This window comes from Manis javanica, chromosome 17 (assembly GCF_040802235.1).
Source record: "Manis javanica isolate MJ-LG chromosome 17, MJ_LKY, whole genome shotgun sequence".
In the NCBI taxonomy this organism is placed as follows: domain Eukaryota; kingdom Metazoa; phylum Chordata; class Mammalia; order Pholidota; family Manidae; genus Manis; species Manis javanica.
Window position 1 is genome coordinate 29,723,233 of NC_133172.1, and position 14,479 is coordinate 29,737,711.

At 42.2% G+C, this 14,479-nt stretch overlaps 1 protein-coding gene across 1 annotated transcript in view; it reads left to right on the top strand.

Moving 5' to 3' along the window:
• The window catches only part of LOC140846988 (uncharacterized), a 184,702-nt gene that overhangs the window by 73,238 nt on the left and 96,985 nt on the right, over positions 1-14,479 (top strand). Inside the window, exons 2-3 of the mRNA XM_073225607.1 lie at positions 2,731-2,894; positions 12,729-12,761. Coding sequence (XP_073081708.1) covers positions 2,731-2,894; positions 12,729-12,761 — 197 coding nt within the window. The remainder of the gene's footprint in view (positions 1-2,730; positions 2,895-12,728; positions 12,762-14,479) is intronic.

A 14,479-nucleotide genomic window follows, 5' to 3' on the forward strand; every position in this document is an offset into this window, starting at 1 on the left:
TTGAGATTCTTAGGCATTTTGTCCCATTTTCTTAGAAAGGGAATTTTTAAGAGCAAAATGTGCTATTGGCACATGAGTTTTACATAACTACTAAAAGTCATATATATCATAGTGTGTGATGTGAATTGTGATGTGTGGGTGAGATGTAAGGCTCTATATGTAGATACGGGACATACGCTTGCATATGAATTGATGTAGGAGGAGGAATATAATTTTTACTGGATTTGAACAGGAATAAAAATTGCTACTGTCTCTTCAGGGAGCTTTGAAATATATTGTTGAAGATTGGTAAAGTCATTACTTTACCAATGTGCTGATGATTTCCAAATCAACATTTTTAAGAAAAAAACCTTCTTAAGTTCTAGGCCTGTTTATATAATGGTTTATTTCTCCTTTGGCATCTCAAATTTTTCACACCAAAACCTCTTAATTCTCTCTTCAAATCTATTCCTAACCTGGGTCTTTGTCATAGTACCAGGTATTCATCAACCAAGAGAGAAATCTGAAATTAATACAAGATTCATCTTTCATTTCTCTTTTATTTCCAAGCTAATCAAACTCTGTGTATTTTTATGTCATAAATATATATTGTATCTCCTCTTAAATTAGTTTGTATTAATAGTAACATTTTTCACCTGGGCTAATCTTGACAATTTTTTAACATTTTTTCTGATTTTAAATGTATTCTCAGTAAAGGACTTAAGAGTAATTATTTTTAAAGATAAATATCTTAATAATTATATTTTTACATAAAATCCTTAAATAGCTTTTCATCATTTTAAAGAAGAAATCCTTAACTTCCCAAAATAAAAGTCAAGGCTTTTTATGATTTATCTCTTTCTTAATAAGGCTCATTTTCCACCATTAATCTTGCCTTTTTGTTCCAACATATGCCATTTACTTGTAGATGACTGGATATTCCATACTTTGATAACTTTGTCTTTTGCATCTTCTTTTTCTCTGCTTGGCACACTCTTTATCACATTGTGAATCTTTCAAGACTCAGAGTAAATATTCCCTGTTTTAGGAAACTAGGCAACCCTGTCAAAAATGAATAGAAAGTAGGAATCTTAGTAGGGAACTTTAATATTATGTAACTGAAACATTACCATTTAAACTGAATACTGGCTACATCCACTTCTTTTCTTTTCAATACAAGAAGTGCTAACTTCTTTTCAATAAATGAAGCCATTGAATAAAAAAGCTAGTTAAGATCCAAGAAGTACATTAATAAGGGTCAGAACCTTGAAGACAAGAAGAAAAATGCATGCTGCTCAAAAGTATTTACACAGGCTGAAATGAAGAGAACAACTTAAAGTTTAAAAATGTACTTAAAGTTTATAGTCATTCATCATTTGGACTGTCCTTTTGACTATGTTTACTTAGCCTGTGTGCCAGGACAGTCATTGTTATCACATGGCTATGGTCTCCTCTTTACTGTGTTTCTGACCCTGACTCGGCGCAGTAATCACAATTTCAAACACTCCTACACTTTCTGTACTCATTGGATTGCAAATCCATAACTTAATGCTCCTTCCCCTAGATAAGTTATTTGTCCCAGATTGCCAGGTGTTCATTTTATTTAGCAGTTTTTTGGCATACTGTTATTGTTCAGTCTGTCACATCTTTGTACTGTGAGAAATTGAATATGTTTGAAAAAATTTGAAAAACTGTTTAGAACATAAACATGACTAATAATAATTCCTTCTAAATATCTTTTAATAAGTATGATAAAGCATAGATTGAGGCTTGCCATTCCACAATCTATAGAAGTCATGCATGGAAAACTAATTTCTCACCCAGAACTTGAAACTGTCATTTCTCTAAATTTCTTACCACAACTGTCGAAGACATAGATGATTTATCCATTAGCTTATAACTAATTGGTAAATATAAGAAGGGCTGAAGAAAAAATTGTGTGCCAAATCAGTTTTTCAGTGGGCAAGAATATTTAAATGCCAGATCACTTTAATAGATACATCGTATCATAATATATTCACCATAGATCAGGGACAGTTCAGTTGGAACAGTGGCAATAATTTTGTAGATATTCAGTTCATTTTTAAGACAACTAAATTTGTCACTATCTTTGTGTTACATATTAGAGAATAGGCTGATACTTTTTAAAGTATTTATTCAGGTCAGATAAAATAAGTCCTGCATTTTTAAAAAGCTTTTGAGTAAACCTCAGAAAAAAAGATCTTTTTCTCCTTTTTTTCTTAAAATAGAAAATGCCACATCTATCACTAGGAAACTGATTAATATTCTATTAAGTGTTCTGAAAATTTATTTAAAAAATACAGATTCTTATAATTCTAGAAGTCTTTGAAGTGAAGAATCTTCTAGGGGTTCCCACAACTGCATGTGCTGGAATGTATCCTGTCAGTGAGGCGACCCAACACTCCTTCCAAGGCTGGGAACTAATGTCCTGTAATTCCCTTCCTTTCGTGACTCATTAAGTTTGCCAAAGGGAGAAGGTGAAGCAGAAGCCACTTGTCTCAGGAGATCATGGTGGTCAGTTGCTTCACAGACCTCTGGACAAGCTTCCACTTCACAATGCGGGCAGCTTCTCTACCCTCTTCCGCACTTCAGGCTGAAGTCTGTGATGGCCTTTGCTATCACCTTCTCGTTGCTCTTCAGACTATCAGTCTCCTACCATTCCTTCTCCCCTAGCTCTTCCCACATACATGTAAGCCCTGATTCTTTTCTTAAACTGCTTTTTTTCTCTAGTGCCTCTAGTTGCTCCCTTTCCCTGGATGAACCAAGACTGATACATAACCAGAAGAGATTCACCCTTCACGTAACTGAGCTACTCTTCACCTACGAAAGAACAGCTGGTAGGAGACCGACACACTGGGCTTCGAGAGAGTATGGATCACCCACATATCAGCCAGGTCAGTCAAATCAATCTGCACGATCAAACAGAAAACCGAGTGAAAGCCATGGCCACCCTTTATTCACATAACTAGAATTTCAGAAAGAACATCCCAAGAAATCATATATTCCAACACCTTAAGTTCAGCTATAAATGTAGAAAGTGAAATGAGTGGTTTTGCTCAAGGTAATTAATTAACTTGTTCCAGTTCACTCAGTAGGTTAATGGCAGTACTGGGACTAGAAGAGGTGATAATCCCTGTGCTTGAAGAGTTATACTCTGGTAACTGTGACTTAGTCAGAACAGTACTTTTGCTTTATGAGTTAATAGCTCAAAGGTGGCACATAACACCTACATTAATCTGTAAGTATGTAATTTGTATATATAATTAACATAAATTGATATCTAATTTAAATACTTGGCTTTGCTAGAAAACTTGCTACTGTTGGAAAACTAGTAGCTTACTTTTAAGTCCTTTACATTGTCTGGGGCAAGAGCCTTTTCTCCTCTTTCACCAAATGCAGATTTTCTGTATTATGAGTTTACATTGGCAAAAATCCAGAAAGACTGTCAAAATATAACTATTTCGATTTAACACATACCTTGTTTGTTGGGAATTCCAAAAATCACCCCAGGTTTGATGATTCACTAGGAAGACTCAAGCAACTCAACAGAGAATGGTATTCCCGGCTGATAAGAAAATGCAACACAAGTTCAATCAGCAAAAGGAAAAGTCTCAGGGTGAAGTCTGGAAAAAAAGAGGAGCCACTTCAAAAGGTTTTCTTCTAGCGCAGGCCAGAGGATATACTTAATCACCCTAGTAACAAGCTATAAACACACATGTGTGAAGTTTGTAAGCGATTCAGTACCCAGAGTTTTACTGGGGTCTGATCACATAGGCACTCCCTGCCTAACAATACCCAAATTCTAGACTCCCAGAAGGAAAGCAGGTGTTCACTGTAAATCATATTGTTTGCTCAGAGTGTTTAGGCACAGGCACAAAAACCCATTCTTATCCATTAATGTTGGGGACCCTCCCAAAATCCAAGTTCCCGGATGCCAACCAAGAGCCAGCATTGGAAGCAGGTTTCCAGATGACAGCAGTCAGACCTTCTGTGTTATTCTGCAGAGATACTCAAAACTGGATTCACAACTTGAAAATATAACTGAAAAATGACCAAATATGTTGCCACTGAAGTGGGGACCTAAAGTTCAGGTAATCCCTTTTAGTTTATGAATGTTTGGGAGAACAGGTAATGCTTCTCTTTCTGGGATTTGATGAGATCACTACTCTATGTAAAATAGCTAAAGGGCAAATGGCGTAGCAGATTTTTCTCACCTTGATAGACGTTGACTTCATAGTTGGTTTCCCAATTTTATGCACTCAATGAGACAATATCACATACAGTATTGTACTTTTTTTTTGATCTTACGAAAATAGAGATATATTGATGTTATAGCTCAGTTCATAGATACTATGAAACCAAAACTACAATTTTACCCTCTCTTCCTACCTGCTTAGCACTTAGGTATTTGCTCCCCTGGTACCTGTAGCTATCTGAATGTGTTTCTGTGATAACACATCACACTGTAATGTGGAAATTCATTGCTGTATATCTTTCTCTACCCCAAATTGTGAGCTTCTTAAAAGTCATTACTGGATCCATAACTAGTACACTATTTACTATTAGCTGTTCAAAAATATGTATTTTCCAGTAAGTGAATTCTTTTTATGTATCTGTTTGTACTGAAAGGATTGCTGGTAAAACAAACAAGTCATTAGAAAAAACATAGATCAGACCTTTTATATCTAAAATAAAAGGAGACAAAATGACAAAATAGACAACAGACTAATTCTTTTTGCATAATTTATTTAAAAAGCTTTTAGGAGAATCATTTTATTTGAAAATGACTGTGATCTCTAGGTATTCCAGGATCTTTAGAAGAAGTTGATATTAGTATAATAGATTTACAAATATGCCTGAGCTTTACACGTAAACTGTAAAACTTCAGAGAAAGTAAAATGATAACTTTCTTAACCCCAACCACAAGAAAGATTATAATGCAAATGACTTCTAAGTAAATTGTGGCTGGATAAAGTGAAGAAAAGGGGACTAATTCTCTCCTCAAATTGGAAGACTGTTTTCTTTCTACCAAGAGCCAGGAGATCTTATGTAAGCCCTCCTACAACAGCAGGCATTTAGATTCATACCTTCCATGGTATTTACCAGCAGCTGTAGCTAGCAGAACTGGAGGAGAGTTCTACCTCCTAGAGTTTTAGAATTTGCAAAGATCTGTACATAACAAATAGGGACAGACAGAAATAACTGGAGCTATGAAATGAACTTGATGAAAACAGTTCTTAAAAGTGGTACTCAAACCAATTTCAACCCTGGAGGCTGAGCATTCTCTGCTTTCGCAATGACAGTTTTCATACAGGACATGACCACTTAATTGGATGCATCAAAATAAGGGATTCAACAGATCAGAAAAATGGGACAAAAATTGTCTATTCCCCTATGCATTCCCTGGCTCAGTGCCTATATGGAAATTTTGGTAATAAATCTCAGGACCTCATTGTATCTATTTAAGTTCACTTGAAAATTAGTAATCATTAACTTGGCTGCCATATGCCCAGATCATACAGTTTTTCAATTGTTTTCATTTTTTCTAATTTTATTGAAATAATAGCTGATATAAGATTGTGTAAGTTTAAGGCATAAAATGTGATGTATTGCAAAATGATTACCATGATGATGGGGTTAGTTAATGCAACTGTCACCTCTATTAGTTATCGGTGTGTGTGTGTGTGTGTGTGTGTGTGTGTGTGTGTGTGTGTGTGTGTGTGTGGTGAGAATATTTAAGACCTACTCTCTTAGCAACTTGTAAATACACAGTACAGTAGTATTAACTACAGTCACTCTTCTGTATATTAGGTCCCCAGAACATATTCAGCTTATAACTGGAAGTCTGTATCCTTTGACCAACCCCTCCTCATTTCCCCCATACAGGGTAGCCTGACAACCACCATTTTACTCTCTGTTTTTAAGAGTTCAGCTCTTTTAGATTCCACATAGAAATGAGATCATACAGCATAATGGCCTCAAAGTCCATACATGTCAGCGATGGCACCATTTCCTTCTTTAACATGGGTGGATAATATTCCACTATATATGTATATATAGACATTCATTCACAGATGGACAGTTGTTACTTCCATGCCTTGGCTACTGTGAATAATGTTGCAATGAACATGAGGTGCAGATAACTCAAGATAACAATTCCATCTCCTTTGGCTATATACCAAGGAATGGAGCTGCTGTATCACTATGGTAGTTGTATTTTTATTTTTTTTGAGGAGCATCCATACTGTTTTCCATAGACGAAATATGAGTCTCCATTCCCACCAACAGTACATGAGGGCTCCCTTTTCTCCATATCCTCCCCAACACTTACTTCTTGTCTTTTTGGTAATATCCATCCTAACAGGTATGGGGTGATAACTGCCTGATGATTAATGATGCTGAGTATCTTTATTTGAACCTGTTAGCTATTTGTATGTCTTTATTGGAAAAATGTCTTCTTAGGTCCTTTGCCCATTTTTAAATTGGATTCTTTCTTTTTTGCAAGTTTTTTGTATTGGACTAATATTTTTCCCAGATGTAATCAACTTACATCACTGTAAAATTTAAGTCATAAAGCTTGATGGTTTGTTTTATATATATTGGAAAATGATTACCATGATAGGTTCACTTATTTATATATTTTCTCATATAGATAAAATAAGAAAAAAGGGGAAAAATTCATTGTGGTGAGAACTCATAGGATAAACTTCTTAATAACTTATTTATATATCATACAGCAGTGTCAGCTATAATCATCATGTTCTACATTACATCCCTAGTACCTATTTAACTTATAAAGTGGAAGTCTGTACATTTTGGTCACCTTTTTCCAATTTCCCTTGCCCCCAACCTCCACCTCTAGTAACCAAAGTTTTATCTCTTTTTCTATGAGTTGTTTTTTTTTTTAGATTCCACATGCAAGTGAGATCATATAGTATTTATCTCTGTCTGATTTCATTTAGCAGAACTTTGTCTTAATCCAATTTGTCTGCTATAACAAAACACCATAAACTGAGTGGCTTACAAATGACAGGAATTTTTTTCTCACTGTTCTGGAGGCTGAGAAGTCCAAGATCAAGGTACTGGCAGATGCAGTATCTAGTGAGAGCCCCCTTCCTGACTCACAGATGGCTGTCCTCATAGTTACCGTGTCCAAACATGGCAGGAGGGGCTGTGGAGATCTCTAGAAATTCTTTTACAAGGGCACTAATCCCACTCATGAAGGCTCTACCCTCGTGAGAAAATCATGTCACCATGGCCCCACCTTCTAATACCATCACCTTGGAGGTTAGGTTTCAACATACGAATTTTGTGGGAGACACAAACACTCAGACCGTAGCCACTTCACTCTAGAAAACAAGGATATTAGAATTACTTTCCTATAATTTTTTCCTTTCCTTTCCTTACCATTTCTTAAGTTCTATCATCTGTGCTTTTACTTTGTGTAACTCCAGGGAAAAATCCCGGGGCAAAATACCTCTAAAACAGAACTCAGTCAAAGGGAGAGATAAAGTTAAGAAGCCCTTTCATTTCTTACAAGCAGTCATACCGTCTCTCTCTTGACCAGGCTGCAGCAGCAGAGAGCTCCACCCACCCTCTCCAGTCCAGATAAACCCTTGCAGGCCCTCTCTTGTAATTACCTATTGATATGTAGATGAACTAAACTCTCCACCCCTTGGAAACACCTATTGATATGCAGATGCACTAAAGCCAGGCGAGAGATTCTGGAAATACTACAGTTTTACCCACACTTTAATATACTCAAGTTCAGTAATATTTCTGTTTTGTTTTAAAACCATATGAAATATTTTATACTTCATATCTGGGGTGGTTCTTAAAATTCTGATGTCAACAAAATTATTTAACCGAATATACCCATGTACAAATCAGAGACAGACAGCCGAACTAAATGATTCATTACGATAAATAGGTTAAAGAAGGCCATGCATTTTTTTTCACATTCTTTTCATTGACAGTAGGTTGAAGACTCCTTTGCCTGAATCTCTGTGGACCCTGTGGCTGTTACGACAAACTGGCAGAAATAATGCTGTGCCCGTTTCTAGGCCCACAATTGAAGAGATTATGGCTTCCATTTTTGTGTCTTAGAAGACCGTCTGGAATCCCTCTGTGGAAGGAGCTCCGACTTCCCTGAGACCACACTGCTAGACAAACAGTATGTGTGAGAATTCTGACAGTCACATTGGGATCTGTACTTTCACCTTCATCTATTTCTTCCAAACAAATAGACTTAGACTTAGGAGTCCAATCAGTCTTCTACCTCCATTCCAGCCTCACCTACTATCTCAGTACTACTGAATGACCTCAATTGATGCTACATGGAATAGCAGAATTATCCTGCTAAATAATGTCCACATTTGTAATCTATATAATTGTGAGATTTGATAAAATGATTGTTGTAAGTTGCCAAATATCAGGATTTTTCTAGGCTGAAAAAGATAACTAGGAGAGCATTCCATTTTTTATTTGTTCAAGATTATTATTTCTCTAAAATTTTTTTTGGATTTTCCTTCTAAACTTTTATAATTACCCTATATTATATAATTAGTTATTTTCAAATGATATATCATATCACCTATTCTCACGAGTCTTCTTTACCCCCAGAGATCTCTCCATGTGCTCACCATCTTATTTCTACAAATTGCTGATTAATTTTTAGGTCTGAGACAAAGCTGTCATTCTTGGACTTCCCTCTACTGCTCTGTTTAAATGTAGCCAAAGTCTCCTGGATCTCATATACTTCACTTTCATGTTTTACTCAGTTTGATACAGACTATTGTGAGAAATTGACTAAGGGAGAATACTTAAGAGGGAATGTTCTTATTCCTTGCATATTGAATATATTTCTGGCTATTTCCCATGACTGAATAGATACAGAATTTAGGATTCTCTTTGTCTCCGTGTCCACTTATTGAATTTGGACCAGTGAGTGGGTTTCTCACAGCATGACCCATCAGTAAGTCTGAGTGTCCTGAGACGCATCCGTAATCCCTGAGTTTCTGTCCCTCTTTATGGCTACACAGCCCAGGCCACCGTCACCTCTAAGAGCCTCTGTCACCTCTCCAGGCTTGCCATCTTGCCTCCTGCAACCTCGGCACAGCAGCCACAGAACTTTTAACCCTCCGCTAGTTCCTGTGGCAGAGTCAGCACTTGCCATGCCATGGCCTGGAATCCAGACCGTGGCCTCAGCAGCCTCCTCTGGGTTGCCTTCCCTGGCCGTCCCCCTAATGCCATCTGCCACACCATCGGCACTCTTTAGGATTTGAGCCCCTGCCTTATTTTCCTTCTGTCACCTTGTGGTGGACCAAGGGCTACTGACCCAGTAGCCACTCATGCTTCCTCTTTTCCTGGCAGAAAGAAATTCCGCTTCGGTCAGATGGCAGAAAACCTGAGCGAACGTGCTGGTTTTCCCCGGTCTTGAGGAGACCTTGGATATCAGGATGACTGGGCCATAGCCCTTCCTACTGCCAGGGATCAGTTTAGAAAGAGCATGGGCCCCAGTCCTGACCAATGGGACCCAGAGGCATTCTTCTGGAGACCGTTACAAACTCTCCCGCTCTTAAAAAGGGACACGAGGAAGGAGGGAGGAACATGCTCTTTCCTGTGCCCTCTGGTTTGGACCTCGGGGCAGGAGGGGGTGATCCTCGTCCCCGCTGCGATCCGCATGCTGAGCTGGCCGCTGCTGGGAGACCCTGACTTCACCCCGGACACACTGGAACCCCCGTCATGTCCTGACTGCTGGTCACTACGCTGCTGACTCTTCTGTCCTTAGGGCCCAAAGCAGTAGCTAAAACCACCTCTTTGCTTATTTATTCCTACTGCTCTCCTGCTCCTAAAATGTGAGCTCGCTGAGGGGAGCACCTGGGTCCCTCCTGTGTTGCTGTGGGCCCACTGCATGGACTGGGCACTGAGACGCCTGCAGAAATGAACAAGCAAGGGACACAAAGAACGACCAGCAAGACAGGATGTCTGATCAAGCTGGCAAAGTTTATTGTTTACAGGCTCAATTTATACAAGTAGCAAGTAAGGGGTGGGTCAGGAGATAATTGGACCTTAGGTGGCGCTGGCGGGGAGGTGTTCTCACACATCCTCAAGGTCTCCCTATTTTCAGAGCCAAGGTATGAATGCATGAGGCTCCCAACAGGCACTGATGCGACCCCTCCAGGGCTGAGACTCAACTCACTCGTTTCTGGGGCACTGGCGAGTGGCAGGAGCCCTAAAGCCTTTGCTGCCTCAACAGGCCAGAGAAGCCAGAAGACAGTTGGTTAAGAACAAAGTTTAATAGGGTTTACAGATTGACATGGACAAAAAAAAATAACAATGAGCCAAGTAATTACAAGACTATGGTATGAAGGCACAGGGCACAGGTAAAGGGACCGGGGCCTCTGGCACCAGCTGAAGAGGATGCCACAGTGTCCACTGATGGCTCTTCTCATGCCTGTTGTTGGCTAATGCCAGCTATTCTGCAAGCTGGGCTGGTCAGTGGGGGGCATGAGAGGTGGGGGTGGAGGCAGAGGGATGCCCTGAACACCTCAGGGAGGCTGAAGGGAGAGGTGACGGGGCCCGAGGTCCTCATTCCAATGATGTGATGCCTGGCCCTGGGTCACGGCCCAAATCATCCCTGCAAGAGGCCCATGTCAGCCCCCATCTCCCCTTCCTCCTCCTCCTCCTCTTCCACCTTAAAGGCCTTCGCTGGCCTCTCCTCCCCGACAGTTGTTTCCACGGGGTCCTAAAGCCGGTGCCGCTTCATGTGGGCATAGCAAGTCCACATCTTGTCAAACACCCTGCAGAGTCAGCAGAGGACACAGGTCAGAGCAGGGGGAAGGTGGGCTGAGGGCCATGGGGACAGAGGGCAGGCTGTGCGGGTGCATCCAGGGACAGGGCTGGTGCCCACCTCTCACACTCCCCACAGAGAGTGCCTTGGCCCTGGATGTGCCCTGGAGGCTCAGGGGTCTGCTTGGGAGCAACATTTGGGCTGGCGGTGACGACAGATTGTCCCCTGCAACTCTCCATCTCTGTCTTCAACTCAGGGGTTGGATGGTGGTTGTGTCTCTTCTTAGGGCTGCAAGTGGCCTGCAGAAGGGGCAGAAATGACATCAGGGTGCTGACCTTCCACCCTTCTGAGGATGATGCTTTCCTCTGTAGGGGCCCCTTTCCCACCCCGACCTGGGTGGTCAGTAGCTATCCAGACCAGCACTGAACTCCAGTGAGACCGCCTTTTCCCAGAATCCCCCACCTTTGTTTCTGTTGTGTCTGCCTCAGCCAGCTTTCTTTTGACCCTCTTTTTCAGTCCTGGGGCCCAAGAAGAGGTAGTAAACCTGACCCTCTTTTTCCAGGTCTAGTAATATTCTACACACTGGGCCACAGTCTTTGTCCGGACCTGGTGAAAGAAAACAGCAGTGTGCTTTGGGCACTGCCTCACACGCCCCCCCTCACCGTGGGGCTAGGCACTTCCTGAAAGCTCTCCTGGAATATCTCTCCCCTTGGGCTTGGCACGCCCCTGGGCTACAAGGAGCACAGAAGCACAGAGTCCTGGTGCTGCTGAGGGGCTCAGGGTGAAGCCGCCATAGCCAGCACCGTCTAAGATCTGCACACTCTCTGAGGCCCAAGTCAACCCAAGAGGCCGTCCCTATGGGAAGGTGTACACGGGGGCTCCCTACACAGGCGCTCACTGTGACGTCAGGCCTAATGGCTATACATTTACCAGCTGGGACTCCCTGCAGCAGGATGCCCTCATCAGCAAATACCACAAAGCCTTTGCAACAGCCAGGCAGCACCCTACAGTGCAGAGAGAGATAGCCCATGAGAGGAGGAGGTTTTGAGGGCACAGTTGGATCCTTGGGCATTCAGACCCCACCATGTGCTCTCCTCCTACTAAGAATGGACCCCATTAACAATAACTTCTGTAAAAACAAAGCAGAACAGGAAAGTTTAATTGCTCTAGGAAGACAATTTCTCAGGAAAATTAAATTGGCCGTTAAAGATGTACGGCTAACTTCAGAAAATACTTTCTCCATATGAAATTTTTTCAGCTCTGTATATCTTCAAAGACTAGGAGCCAGAGTATGAAATCCTCTGCCTAAGAAATATCACTAAGTTAGAAAAAAAAAAAAACTTGGACTTCTGCTTCCAAACAAGATGGAGCAGCAGGAGCTACATTGACCTTCCCATTCAAAACAATGAGAAGAAACAGTCAAAATGTCTGAAATGATGTTTGGGAAGACACTAGGCAAGCCAAGAACAAGTCTTTCTGAGAGACAGAAAATAAGCTACCAGTGTCCCTACACACCCTAAGAGAGTTTCCAGGCCACGGCTTGGGGAGAGGGGTCCAGGCAGAGCAGGGTGGGCTTCCTGAGCTGAGATGGGAGGGGTGGTTCTGGGAGAACAAGGCGGTGAGAGTTCATAGGACAAGGCAGGACAGGGAAGAGAGCTGCTCAGAGGAAACTCCCAGAGATCTGGGGGGTGCTCCCCTCGAGCAGTCAGCAATGTGCTGACCAGCATGTGCACATGAGGTTGGCCCAAAACTGGGTAAAGAACCGCCTGGAAGAAGTAGATGAAAAGGCGCTTTCTTGAAAAAGTTCAATGTACACCTATCATGTGAGCCACTCATTCCTTTCCTAAGTATTTACCGCCCTCCCCGCCACCAACACTACTTGTTCATGTAGAGATTTGAATGTGAATGTTCACAGAAGCTTTATTTATAATTGCAGATACCTGGAAACCACGCAGATGTCCCTCAATAGGTGAGTGATTAAACGAACTGTGTTACATCCACACAATGGAATACTCCTCAGCAAGAAAAAGGGTCCACACAATAACATGGATGAACCTCAAAATAGTGATGCTGAGTGTAAGAAGCCACACAAGGCAGACAAGCAGTGCACATGCTGCAGGATTGATAGAAAACACTGGAAAATGCTTACTAACTTATACTGACAGAAAGAAGATAAGGAGGTGATTAGGGACAGGGGTGGTAGGAAAAAGGGATTTACCACAGGGGCAGGAGGAACCTTTTGGGGGTGATGAATGTTTCTTATCTTGATCATGGTGATGCTTTTGCAGGTATAAATATGTCAAAACATCAAATCTTACATTTTTGTTACATGCAGTTTTGTGTGTATCAAGTTAAAAGAACAAAAAACATCAGCAGACATTGTGTAGTATGTTCGCATCCTTTTCCTAATACATGTGTATATGCATGTAAGATCTGTATGGGCAAATGCCTGAGGCACCCAACTAAAGTCAGAGGTCATCATTCAGAAGTAGGACTACGGGGATGGCTGTGGAGGGTTTTGAGCACGTGATGGCATTTCTGTACTGTCTGGAGGTGTTCTGTACTGTCTGGAGGTGTTCACATCAATGGCTTTATAAACTACAAGCAGTTTACAGTGTGAACAGCGTGTCACCCCGATAGGCCCTTCAGCTCTAGCTCGGCTCAGCGGTGTGAGACAAGGTGTTGTCTACAGCAGCCCACCCACGTACACCTTACCATCGTGTGTATCAAGGAAAAGTTGTTCTTATGAGCCTGGAATACCTTATTAAACAGCTTATTCTCTGTGGGGGTCCAGACGTCTGAACCTATCAGAGAAACAGGAGGGAAAAGGACAGTTCTGCGGCCGCAGCCATGGCGGAAATGCAGCCTGCCCTTTTTAAAGCTGTCATTACCGAGTAACAATTATGTGCCAAATTCTGTTTTATCTCATACGATCCTTAGAAAAACCTTGCCAGGTTGGGACCAATACTATCCCCACTTCACAGATGCAATAACAAGGCTTCCATTGGTTAACAGACTTGCCAACGGGAGGCAGGGACCCCCAGTTGCCTGACTCCCAGGCTGGGGTGCTCAGCCACTGCATCTGAGCCCACCTTCACCTCTCCCTGGCCAGGGGATCCCTTTCCTGGCTGGGCACAGCCCTTGAGGGAACCACTGCAGTGGAAGGGGGAAGGGAGGACCCAGCCAGGAGAGAGAGGCACCCACTGAGGTCCCCTGGAGAGGAAAGGCCCTTCTGGAAAGGCAGGAGAAGGAGGGCCCCAAGAGCACGTCCAGAGGCACAAGCAGAGCCTGCCGCTGAGACCGACTGGCTCCCGGGTAGTATCCGGGCACACCCACTCCCACAGCCTTGCTCCAGTACCTGTGTAGTGATAATGAGCCAGTGGGTGAGTCAGCGGCTTCCGGGGTCTGCTGGGTAAGAGGGTCTCTAGGGCCACCTGGAGCAGGAAGGAAAGCAGGCTACTTTCTGAGGGAGGGAAGGTGAGGTGGAGGCCTGCCTTCATCCTTTCATTCATTTGAAAAGCACAGGCCCCCCCTAAAGCCTCCCTCACTCCAGGGCTACTCAGCACATGGTGGGGTCGTGGACTGGCTGCGGCCTGTGAACTGCAGTGGATGTACCGGCTCCATTACTACGCATACTGCTGAGTGCAGCTGGTGTTTCCCTCAGTAGGGTTTTCTTAAAGAAGGAAG